General features: G+C 38.1%; 1 protein-coding gene across 1 annotated transcript; it reads right to left on the bottom strand.

Annotated features, from left to right (window-relative positions):
• Nucleotides 1–84: 84 nt before the first annotated feature.
• On the bottom strand, nt 85–5,395 carry LOC109075297 (farnesyl pyrophosphate synthase-like). Its single transcript, XM_019091227.2, has 10 exons — nt 5,241–5,395; nt 4,626–4,781; nt 4,296–4,436; nt 2,626–2,706; nt 1,981–2,103; nt 1,712–1,800; nt 1,554–1,626; nt 1,392–1,469; nt 1,143–1,277; nt 85–1,048 (listed from the first exon to the last, which is right to left on the bottom strand). Exons 1-10 carry the CDS (start codon nt 5,262–5,264, stop codon nt 848–850), a joined length of 1,101 nt encoding a protein of 366 aa, XP_018946772.2. The 5' UTR covers nt 5,265–5,395; the 3' UTR covers nt 85–847.
• Between the last annotated feature and the right edge of the window lie 9,501 nt (nt 5,396–14,896).

Here is a 14,896-nt window from a genome sequence, read left to right as displayed (position 1 = left end):
ACCAAGAACAGCGAGCCCGCAAAACGTCTCTTGCACACACTCATTCAAACACTTCCTCACACAGAAAAGTGCATGGTAAATGAATCTCGATCATATCTCTTTATTAAAAGCACATTGCTCGGCTTTCTATAATCCAAATTTACAGCAATAATGGCGATTGTTGAATAACCAGATAAGTGAGATAGACATTCTGGTATAGTGTATAAATGTACAGTTCAACGTTACATTTTTCAAAAAAAAAAAAAAAAAAAAAGATTCCTCAAAGTGTCACTGTGTTCTGCATGGGTAGATATTTTATCTAGGTATTTATTTGCTTATTTGTCTTATTAAATGCTTTCGGAATCAGGTTTTTTAAGGAATATGTGTGCATCTATTCACCGGGATTGCATCTGATCAGCAGTTTGTTGGTTCTCATTCTCAGAATATTCATATTCTTTTGTAAATATTTGTTTTATTCTATACACCTTCTTCTTTTTTCCATTTTTTTCTAATTTACCAAAATTTACCACTGAAAATGCAATCCAAAAACCTGATGAAAATAATACATGGTTTTTACATGTATACCCCAAGTGAAACACTGCCAGGTGTTGTTTATGTGTGCTATTTGTTGTAGACCTCTGAATCAGTATATTGTCATTTTTTTCTGCAAAAATAAAAGAGGGAAAAGACAAATAATTGTGATAAATAACTAAACTCTTGACAGTATATTTAAAGTGCAGATAAAACCTACCGTTTCCATATTTATTCAACCACTAAAATCCCTCACTGCATATTTATTTGACAAAGGTCTGCGTGCCTAAAATTACTGAACTCCATTTTGTGTTCTTCCATTTCTCTGAACCACACCTTATTTGTTTCTCTTGTATATTTTCTTGGCAAAATTAAGAAAAACAGCATGAGGCAGATTCTTGGCATGAAGCTGGATGAGTTTTTGAAGCCGGCGATAGCTCTCCTCCTCATGTTGATGGTATCGGATGGGCATTTCCAGACTATCATACAAAGCTTTGACCCGTTCAACACTTTCAGCATCACTACGTCCATAACATGCCTGAGAGAAAGAGGGAAAATCTGTTAACTCTGCTACATTTGTCTGTTGCTTTCTGGAGTTATTACCCTTTAGAAACTATCCCACATTTTCTCACCTCTAGTTCTGCCCTCTGTTCAGGTGTCATGATGCCCAGTGCGCTCACCACCAGCCAGCTGCATTTGTTGTCCTGGATATCTGTGCCAATCTTTCCAGTAACTGCAGGGTCACCATAACAATCCAAGTAGTCATCCTGTCAATGACAAACATGTTCTGAATGCTTTGGTATATTACAGCTAAGAGAAGATCTGATAGCATTGAGGATACCAGGCTTCAAAAGTATTGCTTTATTACACTATTATCATACCTGTATCTGAAAGAACTCTCCCATCTCAAGTAAAATAGTTTTAGCATTGTTGTGTTCAGTCTCATTTTCAATCCCTGCCTGTAATTAATAAAAAATGATTACAAAAATAATTATTTAGATTTCATTGCAAAAAAAAAAAAAAGTAGTGTGTGCAAAACTCACCATGTACATGGCTGCAGCCACAGGGAGATAAAAGGAGTAGAATGCGGTCTTGTATTTCACAATGGCTTTGTACCTATGGCAAATACACTGTAAATCAGCCAACGATTGAGCAAATAATATTTTTTCTTTTGACAGGTTTCATTTCGACACCATCTCACCTCTCCATGGTGAAGCGATCAAGGTCAATTTTGTGTGGAGGTGCCGTCATCAGATCTAGGGCTTGACCCAGCTCTGTTTGGAAAGAGGTTGAAGAAAAAAGATTCAGGTTTAAGATAGTGCACATACATCAGTATCTATTAAACAATAGAAACTGCCAAACAGTCTGTACATTTTTATGAACAAGCTGCCAGTGAGCAATAATAAGTCCAAATGTGCCCACATGGGGTACTGTGCTGTAACAGAGTAATGAAGCTTTTGGGTTTGTTACCTCATTAAAAAGCTCGAGCAGATGGACATAGTAGCGCTGTCCTCTGCAATTTCTGCGAAGAAGCCGGTAGATCGCCCCCTCCAGGAGAAAAGCATCATTAATGGCATCCAGACCAATGCCTTCCTGACAAACAGAAAAAGAACAGATTCACACAGATATTAAATATTCCACACAACTGATATAAATAAATATAATATAATAAAGATAAACTTAATAATATAACACTTAAATTAAAATAATTGTCAATCCCTGAATCTCTACAAACTTAAATATTTTTTAGACAAAAGAATACTGATTATGATTGTTCTTAACCAATATTAAAATATAATAATAAACAACAACAGAAACAACAACTATTATTATTATTTTTATTATTAAATTTTTTTATTAGTAGACTTACCCAAGCTTAATATCAAAAGAACAAAATGTTACATCACTATAAAATGGCTATATTTTCATAATGTGTAATAGGATGACTAGATAACTGGTTTTAAAAAGGTTCCTCTTCAGTGGATGAAACTAAATTGACTGTAATATAATTATAATATATCCAGTCAATATACACATTTTTTATACAAATACCAATCACCATCATGCATCATAAGCACATATCTCAAAACAAGCATAAATTGATCAATCAGTTACCTTCTTATACCAACAGGGTTGACCCCTTCTTGTCAGGGATGCATCCATAATGTCATCAGCCACCAAGAAAAATGCCTGAAGCTGGGGAGAAAGCAAAACGTTTTGCACTGCACAGTTTTCTCTCTTTTTTATTTGCATCACAATTGACCTTATGACAGATAAATGACTGACAGTTTATCAGATAGCAGGTATCCAGAGTGTCTAGTTAATAGAGTTTTGTTCATTCCTTTCCTGAATTCAGCCAGTAATCTCGAATAATGCATGAGATGGATCAGACTTCATTCATTATACACTTCTGTGATTTCGCAATTTTTTCTCCATTAAATAAAAAGACTTTACAATTAAAGTGTGTGAGTTTGAGTTTTATTTATCACTAGATGTAATTTAAGTAATTACATGAAATTTTACAGGGTAGTATGCTTCATTGTCAGAAAACTTTGGGCTGGTACTCGGTGTGTTTCCACCGCAGGAACCAGGATCTAAATAAAGTTCCATGTAAAAAATTGCCCCTCAGAAAGTCCCTGCTCGCGAGGTACTTTTTCAAAGGTCCGGAACTTTCAGGGCAAGACTTGGGCGCTAAACATGCAGATTGGTTGAGTTCACGCAGCATTTTGATTTCAACCACCATTTATTCGGATAATTTTCAAAATATTACTATTATTGTGTCATGAAATGTAATTTTAAAAGTATTACAGGCGAGAATGTAGTTGTTTAAAACTCAAAACTGCGGTTTATTTATAAAGCCTATTTAAAAACGTGTTTCGCCGATTTCGGAGACAGTGCTCATGTTTCCCGACGAGAGCAGCCTCAACTCGGCTAGTCCTTCTGACATTTGGTTTAACAAAAGATATAATTTGTTTTGAGTAAATCTAACAGGTAATCTTTGGTCTTTATTCTATTAATCTATTAATATGTTAAAATGAAAATAAAAACAGGCAATAGTTTGATATAATATTTCGTTTCATTGTAATGTAGGCTAACGTTTTATAAATTGCCTAAACTACATTTCTGCGGCTATACGTTTAAATGAAACAAAAGGAGGCAGTAGTGTTTGATATCATATTTCATCTTATTGTAAATACACTGAGGAAAATTGCAATAGCCAAGGCGAGCTGACTGATGTTATCAAGTACGCTGCTGTTTGCATGTCGTTTGATGTTTTTTTCCACCGAAATTACCTGGAACAATTTGTCCCAGGAACTTTTTTCCCCCAGACCTGTTGCTGTCTGCGTTTCCATTGCGGTCTAAAGTACCGTGAAGAATAGGCAAATAGTCTGGTGAGGTAGGTCTGTGCGCGGCTCTCAATACCTAGTACGCAAATTTCGGACTTGCAACAGACCTTCGTCCCCAGACTATCTGCCTAATCTTCCTGGGAAAAAAAAAGTTCCTGGGACAAACTGTTCCAGGTAATTTCAGTGGAAAAGTTTATTTCCTCTGTCAATCTCTATGTAAAGTTAGAGTAAATGTAAAGGCTACTAAATGCAAATGGGCTTCATCCAAGATAATGTTGACTTCATCTTATGTGTGGATTATTTCATACTTATTTCTGATTTTTGTGCGATTGATAAACTATGATAAACTGCATTTGAAGTAAACACCAGTGAGCGAGCCGACTTGCATAATCAGTAACCGATGATGTAAGGTCAAATAAAAGTATCAATTTCACACACCAGTTCAATGCACCATCCAACCAAAAGGGCTCTGTGAACTTCATCAGGTGGCAGTTCAGAAGGAGACACCAGTTCCCGTAGCGAACCAATCACAGACAAGCCTCGGTTTCTCTTGCCTCCAGGAGCATTGTACTGAAGCACCTAAAAAATAAAACACTTATATACAAGCCAAACTGTCAAATAATAAAATTAATTCAATAAAGAGTTGTTTCAGAATGGTTTCAGATCTGTTCTAGAGTTTTAAACTGCAAATGATTTGTGTGTCATCTTCACTATTTGTCTTCATGTGGATTTCATTACTCCAAACAGGCTGTGTGAGCTTTACTCTACCTCTCTGAGTCTGTTGAGCGCATCAGTGAGAACTGGATCAGTGAAGTCCTGGTCTGTAAGTTCAGACACCAGCTTTTCAAACTCCAACTCAAAGAGCTGAGCATCTGACAACATCTTGCCTTTCTGCTGGACACCGTTACTACACCTGCTGTCGTCCTTGAGTTATGATCAAGCACACAAATAGAGTGTGATGACAGAGACATGAAACAGAAACAGGCAAACATTTAACATTTTAATTGGGATTAGTGTATCACTTGGAAAATATGGAAATAAAAAATATTGTCCTAAATTGAAAATACATACTGTACATGCATAAAAATCTGCAGAGCGCTTAACGGGACAGTGCTAATGCACTGGGTTTAATCTGTAGTAAAAGCCTGATTTAGCATGCCTGCTATTACACTATGTGACAGCTTTTTAAGGAACACTGCTAAATTCATTATATCCAATTTTAGGAAATAACAGGAGGAATATTACTTACCAAGATCACATATTTACAATGTAAACATGATCGCATAAGCTAAGCTTAAGCTTCGTTTAGCAATCTTATCATTAGTTTTTGAGATTAAAAGATTCCTGGTACACTTATCAAGTAAGAGGTTTACTTTAACTTACCATCACGAATCTGTCCTTGCTCATACTACTATCACACACATTTCTGTGTGCTTTTATTTCACCTGCGGTATGAAAAGTCAAGACGGCCCATAAGACCGAAGGCGTACCTCATATTGTAGTTTTTTCGTTAATTTGTTTCAGTCTGAAGGCTTCATTTTAAACTGTAAGTACCGAAATGCTTTGCGCATGATCTGTTGGGGCGTGTACAAAAAAGCTCATATGACATCACGAACGTCCATTGGTTCCAGTAATCGAACGAGGATGGGCTCCAGAGAAATCGGCCAATGAGAAGAGACCATCCACGACGCAAAGGGTGGAGTGAATGCAAGGGAACCTATCAGATTTGGCAAACTCTCGTAGCATGATATAGCCTATGATAGATTGACAGTAAATATTAAGCATGGTTAGCTGTAAATTAGATTAGATTCAACTTTATTGTCATTATGCAGAGTACAAGTACAGAGCTAATGAAATGCAGTTAGCATCTAACCAGAAGTGCAAGAATATAGTGTTTTATATACAGGTAAATGCAGAGAAAATGAAGCTATGATTTACAGTATGTACAGTGGAGTTGCTATATACAATATTAAGCAGCGTATGTACAGAATATAAATAGGAGTGCAATGTAGGGTTATATGTATATTATGAACAGCAGCAATGTAAGAACAGTGGTAATAAATACAGTTGGTTTTGTGTACAATAGTAATAATAGTATTGTTAAAAAATTTATTCTATGCAAAATATCAGTAGTGCAATACTATTTTTATAGAAGTAGTTTACTGTGCTTTGTACAGTAACAACGTTAGACAGTGTACAGTGTAATGGCTTGAACAATGTACAGTATGTGCAAAATATGAGTAGTGCAAATACAGTCGTGGCCAAAAGTTTTGAGAATTACATAAATATTAGTTTTCAAAAAGTTTGCTGCTAAACTGTTTTTAGATCTTTGTTTCAGTTGTTTCTGTGATGTACTGAAATATAATTACAAGCACTTCATACGTTTCAAAGGCTTTTATCGACAATTACATGACATTTATGCAAAGATTCAGTATTTGCAGTGTTGGCCCTTCTTTTTCAGGACCTCTGCAATTCGACTGGGCATGCTCTCAATCAACTTCTGGACCAAATCCTGACTGATAGCAACCCCATTCTTTCATAATAACTTCTTGGAGTTTGTCAGAATTAGTGGGTTTTTGTTTGTCCACCCGCCTCTTGAGGATTGACCACAAGTTTCTTAATGGGATTAAGATCTGGGGAGTTTTCCAGGCCATGGACCCAAAATTTCAACATTCTGGTCCCCGAGCCACTTAGTTATCACTTTTGCCTTATAGCACGGTGCTCCATCGTGCTGCTGAAAATGCATTGTTCTTCACCAAACTGTTGTTGGATTGTTGGAAGAAGAAGAGAGTTGCTGTTGGAGGGTGTTTTGGTACCATTCTTTATTCAATGGCTGTGTTTTTGGGCAGAATTGTGAGAGAGAGCCCACTCCCTTGGATGAGAAGCAACCCCACACATGAATGTGGTCAGGATGCTTTACTGTTGGCATGACACAGAAAACTGATGGTAGCGCTCACCTTTTCTTCTCCCGGACAAGCCTTTTTCCAGATGCCCCAAACAATGGGAAAGGGGCTTCTTCGGAGAATATGACTTTTGCCCCAAGTCCTCAGCCAGCAGTCCATTCACTATACTTTCTGCAGAAGATCAAATCCTGTCCCTGATGTTTTTTTTTGGAGAGAAGTGGCTTCTTTGCTGCCCTTCCTTGACACACAGGCCCATCTTCCAAAAGTCTTCGGCCTCACTGTGCGTACAGATGCGCTGACACCTGCCTGCTGCCATTAATGAGCAAGCTCTGCACTGGTGGCACTCCAATCCCCGCAGCTGAATCCTCTTTAGGAGACGATCCTGTCGCTTGTGGAAGGGTTGGACGCCCTGAAGCCTTCTTTAACAAGAATTGAACCTCTTTCCTTGAAGTTCTTGATGAACCTATAAATTGTTGATTTAGGTGCAATCTTAGTAGCCACAATATCCTTGCCTGTGAAGCCATTTTTTATGCAACGCAATGATGGCTGCACGCGTTTCTTTGCAGTCACCATGGTTAACAATGGAAGAACAATGATTTCACCCTCCTTTTAACATGTCAAGTCTGCCATTCTAACCCAATCAGCCTGACATAATGATCTCCAGCCTTGTGCTCTTCACATTCTCACCTGAGTTAACAAGATGATTACTGAAATGATCTCAGTAGGTCCTTTAATGACAGCAATGAAATGCAGTGGAAAGGTTTTTTTGGGATTAAGTTAATTTTCATGGCAAAGAAGGACTATGCAATTCATCTGATCACTCTTCATAACATTCTGGAGTATATGCAAATTGCTACTATAAAAAACTTAAGCAACAACTTTTCCAATTTCCAATATTTATGTAATTCTCAAAACTTTTGGCCACGACTGTACATGTTTGTAAAGTACTGTGACCAAAGCAGTAAGAGAGCAGTTGCAGGTTAGATCGGTGGTGTGGAGTTCAGAAGGGTCACAGCCTCGGGGAAGAAGCTCTTCCTGAGCCTACTAGTGCAAGAGCGTAGGCTCCTGTAACGCCTGCCAGATGGAAGGAGGGTTGAAAAGTCCATGGTAAGGGTGTGAGGCATTCTTGATGATGTTCCTTGACCTGCCCAGGCAGCACTTGTAATAAATACACACACACACACACACACACACACACACACACACACACACACACACACACACATATATATATATATATATATATATATACAGGTGCATTTCAATAAATTAGAATGTCGTGGAAAAGTTCATTTATTTCAGTAAATCAACTCAAATTGTGAAACTTGTGTCAATGCACATAGACTGAAGTAGTTTCAGTATTTGGTTCTTTTAATTGTGATGATTTTGGCTCACATTTAACAAAAACCCACCAATTCACTATCTCAACAAATTAGAATATGGTGACATGCTAATCAGCTAATGCAAAGGTTTCCTGAGCCTTCAAAATGGTTTCTCAGTTTAGTTCACTAGGCTACACAATCGTGGGGAAGATCTGAGAGTTGTCCAGAAGACAATCATTGACACCCTTCACAAGGAGGGTAAGCCACAAACATTCATTGCCAAAAAAGCTGGCTGTTCACAGAGTGCTGTATCCAAGCATGCTAACAGAAAGTTGAGTGGAAGGAAAAAGTGTGGAAAAAAAGATGCACAACCAACCGAGAGAACCGCAGCCTTATGAGGATGGTCAAGCAAAATACATTCAACAAATTACTCTAACTAAACAACTAATGAACCAAAGCTGGGGTCAAGGCATCAAGAGCCACCACACGTCACACCACATGTCAAGGAATTTGGCTACAGTTGTCGTATTCCTCTTGTTAAGCCACTCCTGAACCACAGACAACGTCAGAAACGTCTTACCTGGGCTAAGGAGAAGAAGAACTTTTTTGGACTATTGGTGCGTCCCAAAGTCTAGATGAGAGCAAGTTTTGTATTTCATTTGAAACCAAGGAGTCTGGAGGAAGGGTGGAGAAGCTCATACCCCAAGTTGTTGAAGTCCAAAGTTTCCACAGTCTGTGATGATTTTGAGTGCAATGTCATCTGATGGTGTTGGTCCATTGTGTTTTTTGAAAACCAAAGCACTGCACCCATTTACCAAGAAATTTTGGAGCACTTCTGCTGCTCCTTCAGCTTTTTTGAAGATGCTGATTTCATTTTCCAGCAGGATTTGGCACCTGCCCACACTGCCAAACGCACCAAAAGTTGGTAAAATGACCATAGTGTTGGTGTGCTTGACTGGCCAGCAAACTCACCAGAGCTGAACCCCATAGATAATCTATGGGGTATTGTCAAGAGGAAAATGAGAAACAAGAGACCAAAAAATGCAGATAAGCTGAAGGCCACTGTCAAAGAAACCTGGGCTTCCATACCACATCAGCAGTGCCACAAACTGATCACCTCCATGCCACGCCGGACTGAGGCAGTTATTAAAGCAAAAGGAGCCCAAGTATTAAGTACATGTACAGTAAATGAACATACTTTCCAGAAGGCCAAGAATTCACTAAAAATTTTTTTTTTTTTTTTTTTTTTTTTTATGGTCTTATGAAGTATTCTAATTTGTTGAGATAGTGAATTGGTGTTTTGTTAAGTTAAATGTGAGCCAAAATCATCACAATTAAAAGAACCAAGAGACTGAAACTACTTCAGTCTGTGTGCATTAAATTTATTTAATACACAAGTTCCACAATTTGAGTTGAATTACTGAACTAAATGAACTTTTCCACGCACCTGTGTGTATAATTAATTGAGATATACCTATATATATATATATATATATATATATATATATATATATATATATATATATATATAAATATACTGTATATATGTATGTACATACATGTATGTAACACCTGCAAAGCCTTTAAATGGTCTCTCAGTCTAGTTCTGTAGGATACACAATCATGGGGAAGACTGCTGAATTGACAGTTGTCCAAAAGACAACTATTGACACCTTGCACAAGGAGGGCAAGACACAAAAGGTCATTGCAAAAGAGGCTGGCTCTTCACAGAGCTCTGTGTCCAAGCACATTAATAGAGAGGCGAAGGGAAGGAATAGATGTGATAGAAAAAAAGTGTACAAGCAATAGGGATAACCGCATCCTGGAGAGGATTGTGAAACAAAACCCATTAAAAAATGTGGGGGAGATAAACAAAGAGTGGACTGCAGCTGGAGTCAGTGCTTCAAGAACCACCACACAAAGACGTATGCAAGACATGGGTTTCAGCTGTCGCATTCCTTGTGTCAAGCCACTCTTGAACAACAGACAGCGTCAGAAGCATCTCGCTTCAAAAAGGACTGGACTGCTGCTTAGTAGTCCAAAGTTATGTGCTCTGATGAAAGTAAATCTTGCATTTCCTTTGGATACCAGGGTCCCAGAGTCTGGAGGAAGAGAGGAGAGGCACACAATCCACATTTCTTGAGGTCCAGTGTAAAGTTTCCACAGTCAGTGATGGTTTGTGGTGCCATGTCATCCGCTGGTGTTGGTCCACTGTGTTTTCTGAGGTCCAAGGTCAACGCAGCCGTATACCAGGAAGTTTTAGAGCACTTCATGCTTCCTGCTGCTGACCAACTTTATGGAGATGCAGATTTCATTTTTTTTGTGGTGTGTTTCCAACAGGACTTGGCACCTGCACACAGTGCCAAAGCTTCCAGTACCTGGTTTAAGGACCATGGTATCCCTGTTCTTAATTGGCCAGCAAACTAGAAAGTCTACATAGAAAATCTATGGGGTATTGGGAAGAGGAAGATGCGATATGCCAGACCCAACAATGCAGAAGAGCTGAAGGCCACTATCAGAGCAACCTGGGCTCTCATAAACACCTGAGCAAGTGCCACAGACTGATTGACTCCATGCCCACGCCGCATTGCTGCAGTAATTCAGGCAAAAGGAGCCCCAACTAAGTACTGAGTGCTGTACATGCTCATACTTTTCATTTTTATACTTTTTTAGTTGGCCAAGATTTCTAAAAAATCCTTTCTTTGTATTGGTCTTAAGTTATATTCTAATTTTCTGAGATACTGAATTTGGGATTTTCCTAATTTGTCAGTTATTAAGTCATCAAAATGAAAAGAAATAAATAACAATTGAAAATATATCAGTCTGTGTGTAATGAATGAATCTAATAATACATTTCACTTTTGAATGGAATTAATGAAATAAATCAACTTTTTGATGATATTCTAATTATATGACCAGCACCTGTATGTATATATATATATATATTGTGACGAGTCAGCTGCCTCCTCCTTGATAATCACCGGCACCCCGTCCTAAATCGCCGCCCTTCACCAGGCTCCCCGATAGGAGTGGGTGTGGGAGAGAGGAGGGGCGCTGGACGAGTCAGGGCTGGCGGCGTGTGATGGGGCACACCTGAAGGAAATGGAGCCTCATCACCGCCGCTGTTTTAAAAGCCCAACGCGCCCCTCTCGGGAGACCGGTCCCCCTCTTCCCCGTGCATGCACACTGGTGTCCTCGTGGTTGGTCCAGGAAGGGGTGCGTTGAGGGACTCCAGCGCCCACACGGAGACGTGAGCTGCCGGACCCGCGGTCCGGATGAGGACCCGCACCCGTGTACACGGCCATCAGGCCAGAATGCCAGGGCCGTCCATCCCCTGAAGGTGCCGCGGCCAAAGAGAAGGATGCGGCCGCTAGAAGGAGCCGCCGCCCCTCGCGCCCCGGACCCAAGAGGGGAGCGCGTGCGGCCACCGGACTCCGCCCCTTACCTGGACCCTTCCCTCCGTGAACACTGCCCGGACCCCCCCGCGAACCCCGCAGCACGACGAGGACACCAGATTCCCTGTTGTTTTTGGACACTCTTCCCCTTTTGGACACTTGTATCTATGGAGTCAATATAATATCAACATATATACGCAAAAAAATAAAGTTTTGCAAAGGAAAAATAAAGTTTTGCAAAACAAAAATTAAAGTATTGAGGAAAATAATTTTGCTTTTTTGCAAACAAACAATAAAGAATTGCAAAACATAAATGATACCGCGCGCGAAAGCAATGATTTTGTATTTTGCAATACATATTTTCCATGGTCATATCTACAATTTTATTTGCAACACTGATTTTATTTTGCGCGTCAGTCTAGTTTGAGCTTGCGCTGCAGTTTTTCCTGTGCGCTTCATTTTCTGCGCGTCTCGCTTTGTGACACTGTTTTGACGTGGGGGTGGAGTCAAGGGGCAGGGCGCGTGTACAACATGCCTCCCCTGGAAGTGACGTCATCGGCCCGAGACGCAGCTCACTGATCCAGGTACTGTCATAATGAGCAGATGCATGCGAGTGGATCGCTTCCTTTTATTCACTAGCATTAAAACATGCATGGTTTCGTTTATTAACTTTATTAACAAATGTATATGTGTATTAGCAGCGTTTGCTCAAGTTAAAGAAGTTGTTACCATGCACATCTGCTGTTTTATTTCTCTCGATGTGCACTCTTTTACTGGCATAAAGTTGGCTTGACGTTGGACGTTCGATATTCGCAAATCTAGGGACCGTCTCTAAAGTTACATGCGAAACTACTATACACTTCTCTAACGTCAATAGCATGCAAGGAGAATGACTAACAGTCATGAAAACAACTGTTAAACTGTTCATCCAGGTGTCAACTATAATGCACACCTTTTATATTTTTTTTGATAATTATTAAAATAAACTGTAAATCATATGTAAAATATTGCTACTTTTCATTACCAAATGGACGTAAACACTAATTTAAAGGCTCAAAAGCTCAAATGAAAAATAGCAATATTTTACATATGATTTACAGTTTATTTGAATAATTATGAAAAATATGAACGGTGTGTATTATAGTTGACACGAAGATGAACACTTTACAGTATGTTTTTATGAAAGTGAGTCATTCTGTTCAAATGCTATTGAGCTTAAATTTGTATTTAAGTGCATTCGTAATGAAAAGTAGCAATATTTTTACATATGATTTACAGTTTTATTTGAATAATTATGAAAAATATGAATGGTGTGCATTATAGTTGACACCTAGATGAACACTTTATAGTATGTTTTATGAAAGTGAGTCATTCTGTTCAAATGCTATTGAGCTTCAAATTATGGCATATTTTAAATTTGAGCCCATTCGGTAATGAAAAGTAGCAATATTTTACATTTGATTTACAGTTTATTTTAATAATTATCAAAAAATATAAAAGTGTGGCATTATAGTTGACACCCTGGATGAACAGTTAACAGTTGTTTTTTCATGACTGTTAGTCATTCTCCTTGCATGCTATTGACGTTAGAGAAGTGTATAGTAGTTTCGCATGTAACTTTAGAGACGGTCCCTAGATTTGCGAATATCGAACGTCCAACTTTATGCCAGTCACACACTTTTATAGCATTAAATGTGTATTGTTTCATTTGGTTAACTGCATTAACAGTGTTTGTTTTAAGATCTAACCTGTGGGAGGACGCCAGCGCACAGAAGCGTTCTTTGTTCACATTAGTGTCAGAGTTACTGCTAGTTTTAATGTAAAATTATGCAATTCACTTCATAAACTATAAACGTACATCATTAAAGAGGTCTACGACTCAAGTTTTATATCGATCTTCGACTTCGTTTTTCATTACATAACTCCTGGCATAAATTAATAAAATGACTGTCATTGTAAGATAAAAAAAAATGAAGCTCGAATCTTTTTGGTTTAATTTTTGCCACGAGTTTAATGCATAAACAAACCCGCGTGACCATAGCAACCTGAGATTATCAGAGATTGATCAAATATTTTTATCCCATCCCACAGTCCGTTGATCGTGTCTTTTTATGTAATATATGTGCATATAAGGCTTTTATTATTTTTATCATTATATATATATAATATATCCAAGTGGATGCTGCACACTGCTGGTGGTTGAGGAGAGACCCCCCCACATGATCGTACAGCGAATTGGGATGTGTACAACAATACATTATAAAACGCTATATAAATGCATCATTCATTTATTCATATAGGCTAAACGTATATAATAATTGATAATAATATTATATTAAATAGGGCTATATTTTTATATTTATTGTTATGCTTATTTCCCCTTTTAATTCGTGTATTGCTTACCTAATTAACGTTCTTTGTTAAATTAGTGTTTTCATTTACAAATGAAACTAGCGAATTATTCATTTATAATTCTAGTATTTATTATTATAGGGTTATTGTTAAATTCATCCTCTAAAGTGCACTTTAATGAAAAGTATAATGAAAAGTAGCAATATTTTACATATGATTTACAGTTTATTTTAATAATTTTCAAAAAATATAAAAGGTGTGCATTATAGTTGACACCTGGATGAACAGTTAACAGTTGTTTTCATGACTGTTAGTCATCTCTCCGCTTTGCATGCTATTGACGTTAGAGAAGTGTATAGTAGTTTCGCATGGTAACTTTAGAGACGGTCCCTAGATTTGCGAATATCGAACGTCCAACGTCAAGCCACCTTATTTTATGCCAGTAAAAGAGTGCACATCGAGAGAAATAAACAACAGATGTGCATGGTAACAACTTCTTTAACTTGAGCAAACGCTGCTATACACATATACATTTGTTAATAAATTTAATACAACGAAACCATGCATGTTTTAATGCTAGTGAATAAAAGGAAGCGATACACTCGCATGCATCTGCTCATCATGACAGTACCTGGATCATCGAGCTGCGTCTCGGGCCGATGACGTCACTTTTTCCAGGGAGGCATGTTGTACACGCCCTGCCCCTTGACTCCACCCCCACGTCAAAACAGTGTCACAAAGCGAGACGCGGCAGAAAAATGAAGCGCACAGGAAAAACTGCAGCGCAAGCTCAAACTAGACTGACGCGCTGTCCAAAAATAAAATCAGTGTTTGCAAATAAAATTGTAGATATGACCATGGAAAATATGTATTGCAAAATCATTGCTTTCGCGCGGTATCATTTATGTTTTGCAATTCTTTATTTTTGTTTGCAAAAAAGCAAAATTATTTTCCTCATACTTTAATTTTTGTTTGCAAAACTTTATTTTTCTTTTGCAAAACTTTATTTTTTTTGCGTATATAAATGTGATATTATATTGACTCCATATTATTCCCCCTTTTTGTTT

This window comes from Cyprinus carpio, chromosome A16, assembly GCF_018340385.1.
Source record: "Cyprinus carpio isolate SPL01 chromosome A16, ASM1834038v1, whole genome shotgun sequence".
Lineage (NCBI taxonomy): Eukaryota > Metazoa > Chordata > Actinopteri > Cypriniformes > Cyprinidae > Cyprinus > Cyprinus carpio.
This window is presented reverse-complemented; position numbering and strand designations above follow the sequence as displayed.

Bases quoted from the DNA above. Each gene is read 5' to 3' on its own strand.
- LOC109075297 (XM_019091227.2), bottom strand. From the start codon at position 5,264: ATGAGCAAGGACAGATTCGTGATG. The intron at 4,782-5,240 runs GTAAGTTAAAGT...TCATAACTCAAG, and splicing joins GCAAGGACAGATTCGTGATG to GACGACAGCAGGTGTAGTAA. The intron at 1,801-1,980 runs GTAACAAACCCA...CTTTTTTCTTCA, and splicing joins TGCTCGAGCTTTTTAATGAG to ACCTCTTTCCAAACAGAGCT.